We start from the raw sequence: 20,633 nt of genomic DNA, 5'->3' as shown, positions 1-20,633 counted from the left end.
ATTATAATATACCTTTAACTAACTAGAAGGGTGCCCGCGCGATGCAGTGGATAATCTGAAAAGGTTGTGGTTAAATGTGACGGTACCTTTATGTTGTGTGTATATACAAACAAAACACATGGATATAGTATGTATATAGTAGAACTACGCATGTGATGCAGCGAATAATCTTACTAAAACAATTCAAATGTAGAGTACAGAGTTTCAAATAATGTTACCAAACACTTATACATCACTGGAAAAATAGATGTATTTAAGAAACCTTAAATATATAAATTTAAATAAATGCAATTCTCGTCTTGATCTGCTCTTATATGATAGGAGTTAACATCCATCAAAATAAGCACATACTCATGATTAACATACCAGGCTACTTAAGAGTTGGCTGAGCAACATAGTTGACCTCATTATTTGGTGCTATTAAGTTCAATTGTCTCTAGATAAAGAGGTTAAAATCCCCAACGATCCAGAGTTTATGTAACTAAATAAATAGGAATAACATATTTAATTCATAATTCAAAATCATTATGATATAAAACGATGCTCCAGCCCTTAAATAGCTTGTTGACTTTATGACACTGAATTCATCCACTTTAGATGAGTTTCAACCCATTTGACCCATTAGAGATATAACATAGCTGAAATCAACTCATTTATATACCAAAAGATCAAATTTGCAACCTCTAAATACATGACGAACACGATACCTGTGTATAAATAGAAATCAAGAGAAGAACCTGGTTCTCATCAACCCAAGGAATTCTGCTACAAATTTAAACATCATTAACAGTTAGATTACAACTCAAAGATTTATAAAGTTTAGCTTTCTTTGTAACTAACGTGCTGAACACACCCTGGGCCACTCTTGATATCATGGATCTTGAGCTTCTTGATCAAATTTAGAAGTGATGCATGTAAATCATGTATCATAAGACATAAAACTAATACTCCCTTGGATACATGTATGTCTCACATCTATACTATTATATAAAAATTATGTCCCTATGTTGAAAGTTTACAATTTAGTAACATGCGAAATTACCATTTTACCCTTAATTAATTAACTTACATAATCATTCCATACATATTCACTATCCCTAAAAATTAAATATCTTTGGATCAATTACTTACACCATTTGACGCCGACGCCATCACCATCGGTCGACGCCACTACATCGCAACTAATGTCATCACCACCGCATTGAGCAGGTACCATGCTCTAATAGTAAAAACTTTGCCATAGGAACATTTTGAAAGCTTTAGGTTTGTATTAACATTTTCTATCTTTATGTCATGATTCAAGTAAAAGAAAGTCATTCAGAATTAAAGCTTTAAAGGATGATCAGAAGCCATATCTTAGTTTTAAGCAAGGCATAAATCGAACCTGCAAAGTTCCTACTTTAAAGCTCGTTTTGGTAATTATTATATCGGGAAATTTTTTTATGCTCTTACACTCCCCAGCTGTATATAACACCGAACGTCGTTTTCGTTTGGGATCTCGGTATTTTATATATTCTACTCTTAGAAGCTTGCCTTTGAGATCCTAGCATTCAATATTCAATATTTTTAATTTAATTAACTCTCTCATATTATTTAATTATCCAAGCAGCCGTATCATAGGATATCAAATACATCTAAAATCAAGTATTACAATTTCCCCGAATCAACAAAAAAAAACGCAAGAATATACCTAAATTTTGTTTAATCCAATCCATCGAGGTTAGACTTAGACTATCAAAACTCATGCTTTTTGGAAACTGATATGATGGATTAACATCTTTCTTCACAACAGAAATTTTCATCTTAATATATAAAATAGCAATGTGGAAGTTTCAAATCTTTAATAAATATATAAATAATGTAAAAATTCAGATAATGAGGTTTGATGTGAATTGAATTGGTAGATAATCAACGGCAAAAAAAAAAAGAAAAAGAAAAGAGTATTAGATATGATTTGTACATCATTTGAAAACAAAGAATTCATTGATAATTAATCAAAGAAAAATTATTAAGAAATCAAACCTAATTAATGTATCCTAAAAATAAGAAATTTGGATCCCCCTTCTTGAAGAAATGGATGAGAACCGAAATCTGATTAAAAGTCATTGAAAAAAGCCTTCTAATTCTAATGGTGGTGATTGCGTGCGTGAGGGATGATGGTGGGGATGGCTGCCGGAGAGAGGGAGGGGATTAGGGTTCTTGGAGCGAATGTGGAGAGTTTTTAGGGTGGGAATTCTTTGGAGCATGAGATGATACATATTTTAAGTTAAAGGGTAATCTAAATATTTCAAGTTCTGAATGTCTTAAAAAGAAAAAAAAAAAGTCAATCAAAAGTATAGATATTATAATTACAAAACTAAAAAAAGCAATAAATACGTAATAAAGGGTGAAAAATTCATTTTGCAATTAGTCAGATTTTCTAAATTTGCGTAAGATGTTTATTGCAAGTATTTGAGTTTCAAAATCCTCGACAAAAAAGCTTTTTAAAATCTTTATGGAACTGTATGTACGTTTCTTCTTTCTAATTCAATTTAGACAAATATCATTCACTTTTGCATCAAAAACTCACAGGCTTCAATATTTTGAACCACGGATCCCGTTAACCTCTAACCTAGATCACCGCTATCATCTTTTCTTACTATTTAATTCAACATGTCTCTGAAGGCAAGCGCGACGTTATTGGTTTTGAAATAAAAGAAATTGTGCACTAGAGGAGGGGTTATTTAAGAACCCTTAAAAAAAAAAACTCAATAACCCCCTCCATCCTTGGATCAAATAAAATGAATGGACTAGATTAAAAACAAAAAACCCTTTGTATGACTCTCTTTATTTTTTCTCTCTCTTACTTTATTAAATTAATATAATTTTATCTAATTCACTAAAAAACTTTTATCTCACAAACCGTAAATCGTTAAACGAAAAGAAGAGCATGGGTAGTCTTAGAATTTCGTCCTGTTTCATTAGAGATGCAATTCGACATACTTTTGACGACTTTTTAAGTTTTGTTTTTTTTTATCACGTTCATCTTACACATGTGTAAATTATTATTCTTTGATGTTTACACATGTGTAGGATGAATCTACACATGTGTAAGATGAACCTTTTAGTGGTTTTTATTTATCCTTACACATGTGTAAGATGAACCTACACATGTGTAGGATGAACGGGATGGGGAAAAAACGAAATTTAAAAAGTTTTCAAAAGTATATTGAATTGCATCTCTAATAAAAAAGGACGAAATTTCAAGATTACCCATGTTTTTTTTTCCGTCTAATGATATACGGTTTGTGAGATAAAAGATTTTTAATGAATTAGATATTTTTATTAATTTAATAAGAAGAGAGAGAAAAAAAGAGATTTGAATTTTTTCATAATGACAATCATACCCTTCTTGATCTTGATGAATGGAAGACTGACATTAGTTCTCACATTTTTTTAGTGGTTCTCAAAATAACTCACCCGTTGTGCACCATATGTAAATGCAAGATCATTAATGTGGCTAATGTGTCCACCGTAATAGCTTACTCTCTTTTGTAGCGTATGCGATACAATTAAACCTGGCTAATTGAACTCATTTAAAAATCGCAAACACCACTTTCAAACCCTCGAGATATTACTCACGTGCTTTCAACGTGATTTTTCTTTTTAAGGTAACCAAATGATTCGCCTTTAATTTTTTATTTTTTATTTTTTTAAGGTAAATTTCAATTGGCCTTTAATTGCCAACGTACACTTTTCGTTGAAAACACAAATTATGTTAGCTTTGACCTTTAATTGTTAACACTTTTTGTTAAATATTTAGATGTGTATTCGTATTGTGTTTGTATTCAACTCTTGTTCATAAAATCGCGTTGGGATACCAGAATGACAAGTTAACTGATATCAAATCAAAGGGAAGGGAAGTGTCATGAATAGCCTAGCTTCAAAGCGTAAAGTTCAAATTTAAAAATTTTCAATTTTAGAAACTCAAAATAGTGTAACTAAACATGGAAAATATTCATTTGAAAACTAAATTTTCTATGAAAACTAGAAAACTGGGCAAAACACACTGTGATATGAATTTAACACAATATATTTTAATTGTGTTTTTATTGTGTAATCTAAAAATACATTGTTAAATCACAATGTGATTTTTGATAACACGTGAAAATCAGAAAATTGTTCAAACACACTGTGATATGAACTTAACACAATATGTATTCTAAAAACTCATCAAAAACACATTGTAATAAATTTAGATCATAGTGTGTTTTTGTCAACTTTCTAGTTTTCACGAAAATTTTATTTTTCAAATGATCACAATTAACCAAACAAAATATAATACTTTATCAAAGTTTCCTTCATAACTCACTAAGTGTAACTTTCTTAGAACTGAGACCAAAAAGGTCGTTATTTTGGTTTTTGTTTGTTCACCTTAAAAGTCAAATTTCTATGTAAAACTTCTTTTATATTGACTTATGAGGCTTAAATCTCATGCATTTACTGTCGATGTCAAAACCAAAACTACGTTAAAATGCTATGTATGAAATCTTATATCTATAAAGCCTTATAAAACATATTGAAACTCAATTATAAGTAATTTAAGTACTTTTTTCAATATCCACATGTTGTCCTTAATTCACACATTACCTTTATTTTTATATCTCTAAACACAATCAAACAAACACCTACCAAGATCTAAGACACGGTCACTTTTTTCTCTCCTTCTTATTTACACACACGCATGTCAATTCCTCCCCCAATGTTTTGTATTATCATTACTGTTTAACCGCCGCATCTGTGAAGGTATTGGGAATTATTTTGGAACAGGGGTGTATTTTCAAAGCCCAATTACAACTAACTACAAAAAGTTTATTTACTGGAATTGGAACCATATATATCTAATCCAGCACAAAACATATAATGTAAAAACATTGCACTATAAAGCTGCTAATTCATTACATCATATCTGAAACTCTGAATGATCCTTCATTTCTTAATGATTAATGGGTGCAGGTAAATACTCCCTGGATGAATTCTGATGGTGCAGACGTCATACAACATATGGTTGACAATTTTTTGGTGTAGATAAGAACATGTATTGTGAAAAGGTAAATAAATTAATATATATATGTGCCTCTCTTATATGTAATATTAGTCCAATTTTGAGAAGTTTACTATAATTTGCCTTGCAGGATTGTAAATAATTTATCAAGATACAAAAAAGGCAAATAAATTAAGATTAGCTCATATATGTAATTAGACAACTTCGTGATACAATCCTCGTATAAAGTAGGATGATCGCCCGACAGCTTCAGCTATAATACTATTTGGTGTTCTTAAAAATGGTTATAATAATACTTGCAATACTTTAGCTAGCTAATTCTTAATTTTATCTTTGGACATGAATGTATATTTGCTTAATCATTATCTTTTTTTTTAAAAGTAAAATTCATTCAATAAGTATCCGCCAAAGTGGCGATACCAAACAACATACAACGTTTATGTACAAATACTATATCAAGAATCTACGCCAACTATCCCAAGTAATATTAACATTTTTCTTTCTATTACTATACCAAAGAAAGGCCAAAGATTTTATGTCTTGTACAACTTTCTCGATATTGACTTGGACATTTGAGAACCTCGCTTCATTCCTAGCCTTTCAAATACACCAACACGCGACCATGATAACCCCTTTCAGAACCTTCTTTTCCTTCTTCCCAAGACCAACATTCTCATGGATCTTGATTAGATCTTTTGTTGAAAAAACAAAGAACGGTGTAGCCTTACACCACGAGCTAATGAAAATCCAAACCAAATTAGCCAATTCACACCCACAAAAAAGGTGATCCACTGATTCCTCATACTCCCCACATAGAATACAAAGTCCATCTCCAAAAACACAATTCCTATCTTTAAGAGCCTTTAATGTAGGAATCCGATTCAAACTAACTCTCCACATAAAAATGTTAACCTTTAATGGTATCCATTTAGACCATCGAAGCACATACCTGTTACTATAATCACGGGAGCTTGTCATGGCCTCTTTCAGCTTTGACCGTCAACTCCGTACCATGTTTTCCTTGCCATATCCATCTGTCGTTAGTATCCATTAGCTTCTTTCCGATAAGTAGAGCATTCAGGTCCTGCAACTCATTCGGCTCCTCAGCCGATCGAGGTGGTGTTCTCCAATTCCAAAGCGATGAAAACATATTTAAGGAACCATCATAACGGTCAACAACCCTATAGTTCTTGTTCTTTTCGAGCCGAAAGAGATCAGGGAACCTATCTCTAAAAGTGTCTTTACCAATCCAAACATCCAATCAGAATTTTAGCTCCTGGCCGTTGCCACAAATCCTTTTAAACACCTTATCCAAGCCCTTATCCGCTACTTTAATTGACTCGATCGCTTTAACCACCGACTTCCAAAAATACCATTTTGGAGATGGGAGAGAGAGAAAAATACGAAGACGGCTGGGTGTTTGTTGACTCCAAAAGAAGGAAGCATGTTTCAAGTAATGGAAGACAAAGGATCTCGTCTGAAGTCAAGTTCTATGCTTAATCATTATCTACCCATTGCTTGAATAAAAAATCCAACAAATATTATCTCCTGTATATGTACGCTGCTTCAAATCAAAATAATTTTTGATATACAGATCATCAAATCGTCCTCTCTCAGTTATAGGCAAGGTATCTCTATCCTCATCAATATCTGGATTATAATGTCATTCTAAACTCAAACGATTCTCATCTACCGTCCATTCTGCATTCTCACTCGTAATTTCAGCAAAAATCTTAAACAACTTCATATACTCTTTAGTCTCATGTCTTACCTCGTCAATAACAATCGACATCACTACAAGTTCAGGCTCTGGTTCTTGTAATCTTTAAATTTGAGGTTAAATGGTGGAATCGTGAGTTTAGATCTAGTGTGTGTAAAGTTTGTTTGTGTGTGTGTGAAGCGAGAAAACCGGTAATTGAACAGATATTGATATTGTTATATGAAAAGCGTTACTTTGACAAATGGGGGTGGAAGGGGTATTTATACATAATGCCTAATTTCACTAAACCCCTTCCGCACATACAAAATTACAATTCAACAACATTAATTTTAAAGTTAACATTCCTCCCCTTGGTGTTGAATTGTAAATGCAGCTTCTGTCTTCGATCTTTAAAACTTGGTGGGCCATTTATGTTGAGGATCTTTAATGTTGAGTGACCTTGAAACTTTGACTTGTTGGGTCCTTAAACATAATGTGGAAGCGAAGACCTGGGTTTATTGTAAAATGCGGAAGCTTGGTATAAAATGAGGAAGCTTGGTTTTGTGTAAAGTACGGAATCTTGGCTTGTAAATGAGTGAAAATTTGGTATGAACATGATTTGTCATTTTAGTTCCCCTCAACTTGTTATATGTACAGAATCTTCTCTAATTCTTACTCCCACACCCTTAATCAATCACTCTTTTTAAAATATACAATCAAAACATACTAATGAATCCAAAAATGTTCGTCATTTAGCTCCCCTTCAAGTTGAGCATAATCTTCAAAAGAACGGATTAACTTATGCATTTTGCTCCCCCTCAAAAAGGATAATCAATCTTTAAAACTTTTTCTCCCCCTCAATCTGAGCATAGTCTTCGGAGAAAAGAATCAAACTTCAAAGATTTCATCGTGTTCCCCCTTAAATGAGCAATCTATTGTTTGGAGCCTTTAATAGGAAAGAAAAAAAAATACATGTATATGTGTTCTCCCATGCTCCCCCTCAAATGAACAATATCTTCAACCATTCTATCTCTATCTCTCCCCCTCATGATGAATGTGAGAACCACGTTCATCATGCACCAGTGATTGATAGCACAAAAGGTGAATGGAAATGTTTATTATGAAGTATTAGTATTGAGAAAAATAGATTTTGAACGGGTTGTACACTGAAGTGTGTACAAGCCATATCACAAACACCTACTTGAATCCAGACGTTGGAACCCATGTGAGAGTGGGTCCAATTGGATATTTGAAAAGAGAAGTAGGAGGTTGTGCATAGTCAAGCACTTTTTGCACATTAGGGTGAATGATTCGTGGTGCAAACTTAAATAACTCAGAGAGAGAGTACCTGATGGGAGTGCTTTTAGGTTTTGGGTTGGGTTTACTATGAGAGAACCAACCATATTGATCTTTATAGGGAATGATTCCGGTGGTGGAATCCTTGCATATCTGGCAATGGTTGTTTATAGGCTTTAGGGGAGATCCGGTCTTGCGAGGTGTGTAATATGGGTTCATTTGTTTGAGAGAAGGACGAGGTTTAGGTAGAAGAGTTTTTGTTTTGGTGGAATGAGATACTTTTGAGAATTTGGGAGTGATATGAGCTGGTTTGAAAAATGGTTGTGGGTGTTTATTGTTTTGGTGAGATGGTTTGGTACCATGAGGATTTGTTTTGGTTTTGGAGGAAGGGTGTTGCTTGGTATTGGTTGATAGTTTTGGGTGATTGTGGGTTGATTGGGCATTTGAAGGAATATATTTTATTTTAGTTGGAGATGGAGTGGTTGGGTTGAGAAGATGTGATTCTGGAGCATGAGTTGAAAGGGGATTCACTTGATTTGACTTGGTTGCAAGTTGATTCTCCAAAGACAAGGAATGAGCTTGAAGTTGGTGAATTAACTTCAAACATGCTTGCTCATTATTCATCGATGAAATGGACTTGTCTTGCAATTCATGATTCAGCTTCGAAAGTTGCTGTTGTAGAACAAGTTCTTTAACTTGAGTTTCAAGGTTGGTTTCAATGAGCACTTTGTGAGAAATATCCAACTCATTGGTTAAATTGAGAATCTTTGACTGCAAATGATCATTATCTTTTCGAAGAATTTCCATATTTGACAAAATGAAATCATTAACAGATTTGAGCTCTTTGTTCTCATATTGGATTCGGTCAACTTCAGATTGAAGACTTTCCATGGCAGACAAACTTAGATTATTAGCAGAGTCGAGCTCTTTGTTCTCAGATTTGATTCGGTCAATGGTAGATTGAAGACTTTCCATGGCTGACAAACTAAGATTATTTGTAGATTTAAGCTCTTTGTTTTCATATTTGAGTTGCTTAATTTCAAGTTGAAAACTGTTGTGTTCTGTCACAATCTTTTTAAATGTATTCACATCGACCTGTTTTTCTTCAAACATAACCACTCCACATGGATACGAACTAGTACAACACATACAAATGTGATTATCGTGACGACGTATTTCTTCCCAACTTGGCTCTTCACCCATTAAAAGATCTAACACCGTCGCAACAAACTCATGTGTTATTTTAATGGACATTTTGAATCAATAACTTGATGACAACCTAAAGAAAGAACTAACTTAAGACAAAAAATGTAGCCCAAAAAACTAATTTAAAATTAGCCCTAAATACACTTGAAGTTCAGCTCAAGTTAAAAATAGCAGCCCAAAAATAATGCCAGTCCAGGAAAAAAAAAACTTATGTAAAACTCGGCCCAAATATTGGTCAGCCCAACAGAAAGAACGGTCCACGAAAAAAACTTTGAAAAGAAAATTTACTTATTTAAAAACTATATATAAACAAGAAACAAATCACAAGAACAATGGATGTAACAATTCAATTTTGAATGGAGCACGCGTGTCAACTATTGAATTACAATGCCAGCTAATATTGACAAATTGACAACCTCAATGGAGCATAGATCAGGCTTTTCACACTTCAACCCAATTACTTTTTGACAGCACAACACAGATTTGTATTTATCAAAGCACGCGTGTTGGCTAATAATCGCATGTGACAGCTTACATCCGTTACACGTTATCTCCACTGTACACACTTTCTTTTACCTCTCGAGATTCTCTCTTTTCTCACACAATTGATTTTAAAAGAAAATAAATAAAATAATTGTCCTTTATACTCTTTACAACTCTCTCCTCTCAACACACTTTTATTTTTCTCTGCTTTTCACATTCTCTCTTTGAACACACTTTCAACAATTAAACCTCTTTTTCTTTTACAGACAAATTCTGTTTCTCAATGTCTCATACACAAACGAGAGTTAACACATAATGAACAAAAAGTGCAAGATACTCAAGTAAACACAACGAAAACCAATATTCAAGTCTTTAAAGATGGTAAGATCGATTTGCAGAAGAAAAACATAGGTAAAAGTGGGTGTGGAAAGTTTTGAGTTTTGATGAACTAATACCAGTTTTCGAGATTTCAAACGGATAGAGTTTCGTTTAGGAAATATACGAAAATATGTACTAATGCCGGTTTTGGTGTAAACCAGACATAGATTTCACATAACCACAACCACACAGCGAAAAGTGAATAAAGTGAGGTGAAAGCCGGTATTTTTATGAAAAGTGGAAGCCGGTATTTTTATGAAAAGTGGAAGCCGGTATTCGTATGGTGAAAAGGAAAGCTGGTATATGTATGTAAATAGGAAAGCCGGTAAAGGTATGGGAAAGGTGAAAACCGGTAAGAAAACCGGTATTAAAATTAAAAATCAAAGAAAATGGAAAACCGGTATTTGAGTGTAGCAGAAGAAGGTTGGAGGCAGAAAACGGCCGCCGGTTAACTCGCCGGAAAAGCTGAATCTCATCGAATCGGAAGGAATCAAATCATGGAACAGGTCGGATTTTTCCCATAGGCTCTGATGCCAATTGTAATCTTTAAATTTGAGGTAAAATGGTGGAATCGTGAGTTTAGATCTAGTGTGTGTAAAGTTTGTTTGTGTGTGTGTGAAGCGAGAAAACCGGTAATTGAACAGATATTGATATTGTTATATGAAAAGCGTTACTTTGACAAATGGGGGTGGAAGGGGTATTTATACATAATGCCTAATTTCACTAAACCCCTTCCACACATACGAAATTACAATTCAACAACATTAATTTTAAAGTTAACAGTTCTGGAATATAAACTTCACTTTGCTCAACCTCGGCATCTAAAGGAATTTGAAAAGCTTCCAATCCATCCTCTGGTAGAATCTCACATTCTTCTAAATCTAGATTCTCATCCTCTGGATGGATTAATTAACTCTTCAACATCTGAAAAATCGAGGTTTTCATCTACATTCTTCAAAGCTTCAATTTGTTTTGAACTTTCACTTAATTGAGGAAATCAGGAAATTCTTGAGCTTTATGTAATTGATCAATGTCAACATCTTTTGTACGGAGTGGATCTGGTCGATCAAACTCAATATTAGGGTATAGTGTCTTATCAGTTTTTAGTTCTTGATTTTGATCTGGTGGATCCTCGGACGTACTAGCACCAACAATACTAGGTGCAGCCTTTTCTGACTTCCACTAAATTATAGCACCAACAGTTGTAAAGTTCGATGCCTCACATCTATCATGACCTAACAACTATGATCGTGCATAGTCACGCCATCTTATCCTTATATATCCTCATTAGTTTGATTCTTTTCTTAGTTGTGTGATACACAAACTAGGGATTTTGTCAGACCTCAATCTGTCCAGGTGTTCCAAGTTGTCTGTTAATCCCAAGCTGATTTCCACACTCAGCTTGATCTTTTATCTTCAATCCTCCTTTTCGACTTGGATTGAACTTTAAATACATTGTTAATGCATGATGCGACATTAAGTATCTGAAGCGTGATCTGAGTCAAATAAGGATTTCTTGTGTTGACTCAGATCAGACCGACTCTGATCACAGAAGCACAAAAGTTTTACAAGTGGTTACTATCGGATTTGTCATCACCAAATCGATACAATACATTAGTACTCAGCAATACCTATTGTAAGTTCCAGGTCGCCCTCATTTATAGACCGTCAAAACGAGATTGTAGACCGTCATGTTGAGGTTTTGTATATAAAATGTGTGAATATAAACACTCGTATTTGGTTAATCGGTGCAATGGCTCTCCGGAAAAGAATACCCGATATGTATCCTACTTCCTAAGCCTAAACACCACGAGTGTGTGTGTTTTGTGGAGTTTGTGTGAAATGGGAACCTATTGATTTGCGAATTCTTAGGCTCTAGTTGAACAAGTCTTTCCAATACTATCCATTTTGCTCATTTCTCACTCACGTTCTCTCATTTGATGCGCAAACCACACTCTCTATTTATAGAGTTGGGCTGGAACACACAGGCCCTTTACCTTTACGTGTTTCCTTTAGGCCCAATAGCTCTAGGGTTTCGGCCATATGCGTGTTCCCAAAACACGCAACATAGGCATGTCTTCAAGAACACGCAAAACATTTGAGTGTTCCCACAACACACAACACATACGTGAGTCCACGAACACTCAATTCACACTTAGGAATATTCCAAGTTAATATTTCATTTATAAAAGGGATTGGTACCTCAGAATTTAAACAACTTTACACTAATTGTCATAGTATGTATCGAACTTCAGTCCCGTGCATTTTATGTAATTAACTTTCAAATCCTTTCCATTGTATGTATTCGACCAATTAAATGGCAGCTTATATGGTTGCCACATATACCCGAATACAGACAATGCATGAGATTTGAAAGTTTATTACATACAATGCACAAGATTGAAGTTCGATAAACACTATGACAATTCATGTAAAGTTGTTTACATTTAAAATACTAATCCATTTATAAAATATAAATCTAAAACTAATTAACATTTATATGTATTGTTTATATTTATCCTTGAGTGATAAACCAATTAACTAACATATGAAACATATAGAGATCCCCTTTGGATCGTAAAGTATGCAAAGGTAATTTTATTAACAAACGGTAATTTCCAATATAAATTTCAAGACTTAGACAACAAAATAGATAACACATCTATAATGTTTTTGTAAAACATGCACCAAAATTCTCCCCCTTGACACCTTGATGTGGTTTTCAAGTCTTACGTATGTTTATCTAAGTGTTTGTCATTGTCTTATCATAAGAAACTTTAGGTGTTACATCCCCTAGACTCGTGCTCTTCTTTTCAATCACTACAGAAGTACTTTTCTCAAGAATTGAGCCCAAATCTATTTTATTGTCGACATTGACTTTGCCCCTGGCAACAGTTCCTTGTAGAGATAGCTCAATAGATTCCTTGGCTTTTGAACCTAGTAGATCAAATACCGCATCAAGATATGCACACTTGTCTTAAGCCGAAAAGTCTCACAGGTTATCAAACAGGCTTCCATACTGTTCAAAAATGAAGTATGAAGTAACGTCCACGACTTCACTTCCAACTTCTTAGTGTCAACCACTTCCTCTATAGCCGGTTGTTCCTGGATACCAACCATTCAGTTGGTTTTTCAGATGAAGGAGCATTTGATGTAAATTCTGTATCTTTCAGTTGGTTTTTCAGACAGTTGAGATGTAAATTCTGTATCTTTTTCTTTCTGGAATCACTCGCATCTTTGCCTTCATCATCATCATCATCCCTTTGACGATTTTTTAAGACATCATCCTTAGAACCAAACTTTCCCCCTAGAGATTCAAGATTTTTGATCTTCTTGTGCAGAGCAGCAGACTTCTTCCCCAAGCTTTTGAGAAGCCTATGTATTTGAGTCTCGAAAGAAGATTACTACAAAACTTGATGTTGTTCAAGTTTCTATTTCATAAATGTTTCAATTAGTAGCAGTAGTACTATGTTGGAATTTACATAGATTGTTAGAGTTTTTAGGTGTTTTATGAGGTTACGTACTATGCTTTTTAGTTTCATACTCGATTTAAAGAGCCGACAACATTACACAAGTAATCAGTTACGTTTTAACCATGTCGAGCGTAGCACGGGCACTAAAGACTAGTTTATTAGGAAAATTGAGATGCGTTGATAGATGGTCCATTTCAACTTCATATTGATATAAATTCAGAAAGTAGCATTTTATGTTAAGAAGTATAACACACAGGGCCACGAGGGTCCGGGGTTGTGTATGATTAATGTGAAGTCCCTCACTCGATGGTTTAACCCACAAGTGTAGAATAACAAGTCAAGTAATCACTAGAGATGACTAGTATTAGACGTCAAGTAAGCACTAGATTGGACTAGTATTACGATTAATATAAATGCAAGAATATATATAACGTAATACGTACTTAAGCAAATAAGTAAATGGTGAGACACAATGTAATTTTCAAGTGTATTTTATTTATTGATGTTAAATAAAATACAAGGTTGTTGCGGAACAAGATATTACAAAGTAAGTATCTAAACAACCTATGAATTACAAGTGATCTAATCTTTGCTAAATAAACTCTTTGATCGAAATACTTAAAGTTGTGAAGTATGACTGTTTAGATCGAGAGTATTTGAGCAAAGGCACCAAATTGCAAAAGTATATTATTTGGACGAGGAAGTGACTTGGTATTTATAGGCAAAACGAAATAAATATAATATTCTTTTTGCCGTACAAATATGGTTACATGCATTTAAGGAAACTACTTTAATTCCTTAAAAGCATTGATTAAAGTACAAGAATAAAGTCACATGATAGTGACTTGTCTTCTAATTAACCAACCATCTTTACATGCGTGTAAGGCTTTTAACAAAAGACAAATGGATTGTCCGGTTAAGGGCATGTAAAGGCATAAAGTCAATTCCTCGTAATCAGTGTTCAGACTTGTAAGGTCTAGAACACTGACAAGGACTCCAGTCAGGAGATCTGGTAAGTCTTCCAGTGAGCTCCGCTATTTGTCAGACTTCTTTCTTCAGACTTCAGTCTTCGACTTCAGTGAGAATGTTCTTCAGTGGAAAGATCTTGACTGGAGTGAAGTCCAGTGAACAAATCTGGTGGAATCCAGATTTCTATACAAGTAAGTTGTTCACTGGTCTTCACATAATTTCTGGACAAATCTTCAGTGGGCTCCAGTAGTTACGTCTGGAGCGAGTCCAGTAAATCTGGACCTAACAAATTCCCCCTATTTGTTTAGAAATTATGCAAGGATTTTCAAGCTTTTATCTATACATGTTTGTGCTTGAAGAATCCTTGAAAAATTTGACTAAGTCTAATTTGATTTTTTGGAGAGCCACTTTATAGATCATCAGTGTTTCCAGTTTGTACATTTTAATTTCTAGACTTAATCTGGATAAGTACTTGAAAAAAAAAATAGGAATTGCAACTTATATATACAGACATCAACTGGAGGAAAGTTACAATTTTATCAACATTAAAATAAATACAAGTACAATATCAGAGTCAGGCCTATTTCTTTTCAGCATGCCCAGCTGGCTCTTCAGTGGCTTCCTCTTTACACCTGGAGATGAAGACGAAGTAAGAGAAGTCCTTAGGCCCAGCTCCATCTCCATCAACTCCTTCCTCATCCATTCCTTGTCAATCCTCTTCATAAAGTATTTCACATCCTAGGAGACATCTTTACCCCTGAATGAAAGCCCAATCTCTCTTAACTCTGACCACCCAAAAGCCCTGATTGAGGTGTCTTTTCTTTCATCAGTAAAGTTCCCTTATCTAAAGAGTTTGACATGGAACTTAGAGGAGTTATCATGATTTTCTGCCAGATAGATCTTAGCACCCAGTATAGGTCGGACATCAGCTCTAAATTGTGACAAATGTTCATACTTTTCTTTTATCTGAGCCCTTTTCACCATTTCATCCACTTCCCTCGACACCTTTCTCTGTTCAGCAACTTGTTGAAATTTTTCTGTTCAAGGGAATAAAGGTGCTAAGATCTGCATCTCTGGCGGCTTTGGATTTTCTTACTGGTGCCTTAGGCAAACCCTTGACTTTCTTCCTATATTCATGCTCCAGAGCAGTTGCATTGCTCCTTACTTGTTGCTGGAGATTTTTCAGTTCTTCTCTTCTCTGGGCAATAAGATCCAGTATGCTCACACCATAAATTTCAGAATCATAAACTTGTTCATCCTGCGCATACATGGATCGAATATAGACGTCATCTAAGGCATCCAGACACTTCTTCAGCCTGGGATCATCCTTCATCTTCTTGTAAACTTCAATTTATACGCCCAACCTACCAGCGTTGTAAGAATCCAGAGTACCATGCCTAGCCATATCCAACTGGTGAGCAATCAAGTCATCTTTTAAGTTTTTCTTGAAGATTTCAATTAAGATGCACTTTTGCTCCAGTCTCTTTGCCTTGGCCTCATCAGGAGACACATACTCTTCTGCTTCATTTGTTGGTTCCCCAGATACCACTTTCTTTCTTTTGAGACTTTTCATTGTTGTAGTGATATCTGGGAACTCTTCAAAAACTGGCTCACTGGCATCAGTACCAGCAGCCTCTTCTTCAATTAAGATGCACTCTTGCTCCAGTCTCTTTACCTTGGCCTCATCAGCAGACACATACTCTTCTGCTTCATTTGTTGGTTCCCCAGATACCACTTTCTTTCTTTTGAGACTTTTCATTGTTGTAGTGATATCTGGGAACTCTTCAAAAACTGGCTCACTGGCATCAATACCAGCAGCCTCTTCCTCAACTTGTCCACTGGCTTCAGTACCAGTGACATCTTCACCAATAACCTTCTTCCAGACTTCGATCTTCTTCCTAAGATCAACCTTCTCTGTTCCAGAACCAGAACCAGAACCTTCCCCCTTGGAAGCATCTCCAGATTGAAGATGATTCCATACCAGATCCAGTTTATGTCTGTCAGCAGAGTCAAATGTTCGACCAGACACTGGAGCAATGTTGTTTACAGTTTTCCTCAACTGCATCACTTCCTTTTTGATTATCTCAAGATCCTGAGGAAAGTGGCGAGGCAACTGGGCGTCAATTATCTTCATAACTTCAGGCAACAACCCATCTCGGAGATTTCTAAGGAGAGTTTCAAACACCTCCTCAGTGATTTCTTTCAACATATTGCCTCTGAACTTCCTAACAACTTCATCATTGAGGGTGCTGACCACTGAGTTTTTCTCCAGGGTTGGCCTGCTCTCCAGAGAGCTTATTCTGGTGGTCAAATTTTGAACATCACCAGTTAGACTTGCCAGAGGTTGAGCAACTTCAGTTTGAATGGCAGTCTGAACACTTCTTACCACATCCTCTTTGATTCCCTGGACTGCAACTTGTACTAATTCAGAATTTCTATTTGTTGCCATGACAAGTTCATCCAGCTTTTCAAAGACTATCTTCTCATTACCAGCAAAAATATTCTTTTCTGACTTAAGATTATTGGAAATTATATTTTTGAAGTCAGAAATAACCTGAGAAGAAGCCTGAAGTGATCTCTCCAGGTCCGCCACCTTATCAAAAAGGCCTTGGACCTCGGTTGAAGAAGATGGGGAGAGACCACTGGAAGGATTGGTGATTCTGGTGATTAATGATACTAGCAACACCCTTGTGATATTTTTAGTTGGTTGGGTGACTGCCAGTGGTTCAGAATGTTGAATTTCTGGTGCAGAGGGTGATTCAAGAATTGTTGTTGTTTGTTCTGGAAGGGGTGTTGGTGTATTTTCTGGGGGTGGAGGAGGCATATCAGATAGAATTGACTGAGAGACAGAGTGGATGGTGCAATCAATTTCTTCTTCTCCCAGAAAACTCATATTCACATCAAAATTCATTATCCTTAGACAGTGGAGAATCAACCATATCCCAATCTGGGCTGGTTCCACCTGCCTGGTCCTCTACTTGTATATTCTCCACCCCAACATTCAAATCAATCTGAGCCACCTGCTCCAGATTCTCTCCTTCAACCTGCCTAACTTGTTCCCCCTCAACCTCTTCAACAATCAGGGACCCATTAGCAGCCATGATGTCCCCACTTTCAGCAATTGCCACTAGAATGACAAGAGGTGATCCAGATCCTCTTTCTTCTTCACCACTTCCTTCTACTTGTACTGGAGAAGTGGTTACTTGGGCAGTTTCCTGACCCATTTTTCCAGAATCCTGATGAGTAGATTCTGGAAGGGTTGATACCAGAACTCCGTCTCTCCTAAGACGACGAGTTCTATTCCTTGGCCTGGTGGGGTTAGGTGGAATTTCAACAATATTCACACCAGGCTGCTGAAGATCTGGGGCGATCTGGGAAAAAGGTTGCACCCTTTCAGCAGTAACATTATCAACATTTTCCTCATCATTATGAGGCTCACCAGCAACCTCCTCATCAGGTGATGATGCAATTGCATCTTCTTGAATTCTGAATTGATAGAGCATCACCGATGGAATGTCGACCTCAGTAGGAGATGAGGTCAACTGGTTGAGGTCCCTCAGATATTCACACATTGAAAAATGAGTTGTATTTACATTGTACTCATTCTTCAGGGCCCTTCTGAATATGATGGACAGAAATCGAATGTAAGGAATGAAGGCCTTCCTGCTCTTGACCCTCAGTCTGTCCACCAGATCATTAAAGAAGATCTGGGCAAAGTCCACCCTGTATCCATTCCATAGGCAGTAAGCAATCTGGAGCTGTGTCTGGTTAATCTGATCCAAACCTCCAAAATTGCCACCCAAACACTCAACAAGATGAGTGAAGAAATACCTCCATGAGTCTGTCAGCTTGCTCATATATACAGTGCCCTTCTTGAGCAGCTGACCATTCTCATCCACTATTTCTGTGTGCCCCATCAACCTGCACACCTCCCTGGTATTGATTCCAGATGGAATCTCAATTGGCATTTCATTCTCATCAAAATAATTCATTCTCAGGGCATCTCTGAGGGAATCAACAGTAATGGTGAAGTGTTTGGTGCCTTGTTTTAAGGTGTAGTGGATGGATTCATCACTTTCCACGTACACAGCAGTATACCAGAATTCACAAAGATATTCATGATACATTTTGCCCGGATTTAGAGTTAGGGCACCATAGAGTGGACTACTCAAGAAGAAGGTGTTCAACCTTCCAATGATTGAAGTGGCAGAGTAATTTGTTGAGAGTTTTGCCATCCAGTTATTCATGTTTATGCGGATGGCATCAGCAGAGAGAGATATATGAGATGCCTTCTTGACATTATCGACAGGATTATAGTTTGCAGCAAGAAGATTTTTAGGAGATGGTTTAGGAGCCATTTTAGATATTATGAAAATGAAAGTGAAGGAATTTAAGATTGAAAGCAAAAATTTAATAAGAGAGATGATGATGATTGGAGAGTAAATGAAGAAGGAAATAAATGAAGGAATTTGAAGATATGGGAGTAAAAGATTTTTCGAGATGAATCTGAAAGTGAAGGTAAATGTTAGTATTTATAGAGGAAAGAGAAAATGAAATTCAAAATGTTAAGTTTGAAAAAAGTTCAAAACAGTTTTGATCGGTTTTGACATCCGCATTTAATGTTTCCCATCATACATAAATATATGACGGTTGACAGCCCACAAAAATTATCCACTAACACTTTTTATCTTCCCAAGGTAACAAAAACCATCATTTAAATTGAAAGTATCATGCCACGTAAGCTGAACAGTAACTGTCCAGATGAAAAATTTGTAAGGTTGGCATATACTATCCTTGATTATTAAAAAGAAAAGATTTGACACACACAGACTCATTTTAATGCATCTGGAGGTTGAATGGACACTCCAGTTTCACTGGTGGATTAGGCCAGTAGAACATGCATTAATGGTACACTGGAGGGACACTCCAGTAAGTACCCAGATTTGACCATTCTAGTAATCCTCAAACACGCACATCAACTAATATAAATAAATGAGAGGGACACATTTACAAAGCAACTGAAGTCACTTCAAACATGCACATCAACTTATCCAGTATTAATGAGAGGGACAAATTTACAAGGTACTAGAAACACCCTTTTTTTTTTTAAAAAAAAAATTTGTCCAGTGAGAAAATAAATTAATAAATTCTCCCTGAAACTTAGATATATATAAAAAATGTGGTCTGAGTCTTTCCCCCTGGAATGGTGATCCATAAATCTATCAGTGCAAAGATAGTATCACAAAGGCGTTCGATAGCTTTACTGGTATAGATTTATAAATCTGGAATCAAAGAACCCTGCCAGTGTCACAAAGGCGTTCATAACAAGGTTCCAGATTAAGGGTTCAACATTCCCAACTCACTGACAAGATTTTGAAAAGTTTTCTCATCCAAAGGTTTTGTAAAAATGTCAGCAAGTTGTTTATCAGTGGGAATAAAGTGGATTTCAACATCATTCTTCATTACATGATCACGAATAAAATGATACCTGACATCAATGCGTTTCGTTTTGGAATGCATGACTGGATTGTTTGAGATAGCAATGGCACTGGTATTGTCACAAAAGATAGGAGTCTTTGAATACTTAATACCATAATCAAGCAACTGGTGCTTCATCCAGAGTATCTGAGCACAACAACTGGCTGCAGACACATATTCTGCTTCAGCAGTGGATAAAGAAACTGAGGTTTGCTTTTTACTGGTCCAGCTCACCAGTTTGCCACCAAGGAAATGACATCCACCAGTAGTGGAGTTCCTGTCTATCTTACAACCTGCATGATCTGAATCTGAATAACCCATTAGATCTAAGCCTGAGCCTTTGGGATACCAAAGACCCAAATTGGGAGTACCCTTAAAGTACTTCAAAATGCACTTTACAGCTGCCGGATGAGATTCTTTTGGGTTAGACTGATATCTGGCACAAAGACATGTTGCAAACATTATATCTAGTCTACTGGCAGTTAAATACATTAGTGAACCAATCATGCCTTTATAGACAGTGGTGTTCACTGGCTTCCCATCAGGGTCTGAATCTATTGTTAAAGGTGCAGAAATAGGAGTGGATTTTGAGGGTGAAGAATTCATA

At 35.8% G+C, this 20,633-nt stretch overlaps 1 protein-coding gene across 2 annotated transcripts in view; it reads left to right on the top strand.

Moving 5' to 3' along the window:
- LOC122586775 (putative lipase C4A8.10) overlaps window positions 1–20,633 on the top strand; it is a 54,929-nt gene that overhangs the window by 23,273 nt on the left and 11,023 nt on the right. The window contains exons 10-11 of one of the 2 annotated variants that reach the window (XM_043758761.1): window positions 4,996–5,090; window positions 5,175–5,357. In XM_043758761.1, coding sequence (XP_043614696.1) covers window positions 4,996–5,067 — 72 coding nt within the window. In that variant the 3' untranslated portion in view covers window positions 5,068–5,090; window positions 5,175–5,357. Of the gene's footprint in view, window positions 1–4,995; window positions 5,091–5,174; window positions 5,358–20,633 lie in introns of those variants that run through there. The other variant, XM_043758762.1, reaches the window with a different exon arrangement.

The sequence above is a fragment of the Erigeron canadensis genome, chromosome 2 (genome assembly GCF_010389155.1).
Source record: "Erigeron canadensis isolate Cc75 chromosome 2, C_canadensis_v1, whole genome shotgun sequence".
Taxonomy (NCBI): domain Eukaryota; kingdom Viridiplantae; phylum Streptophyta; class Magnoliopsida; order Asterales; family Asteraceae; genus Erigeron; species Erigeron canadensis.
Note: the sequence above shows the minus strand (reverse complement) of the source record. Positions and strands in the feature narration are given on the sequence as shown.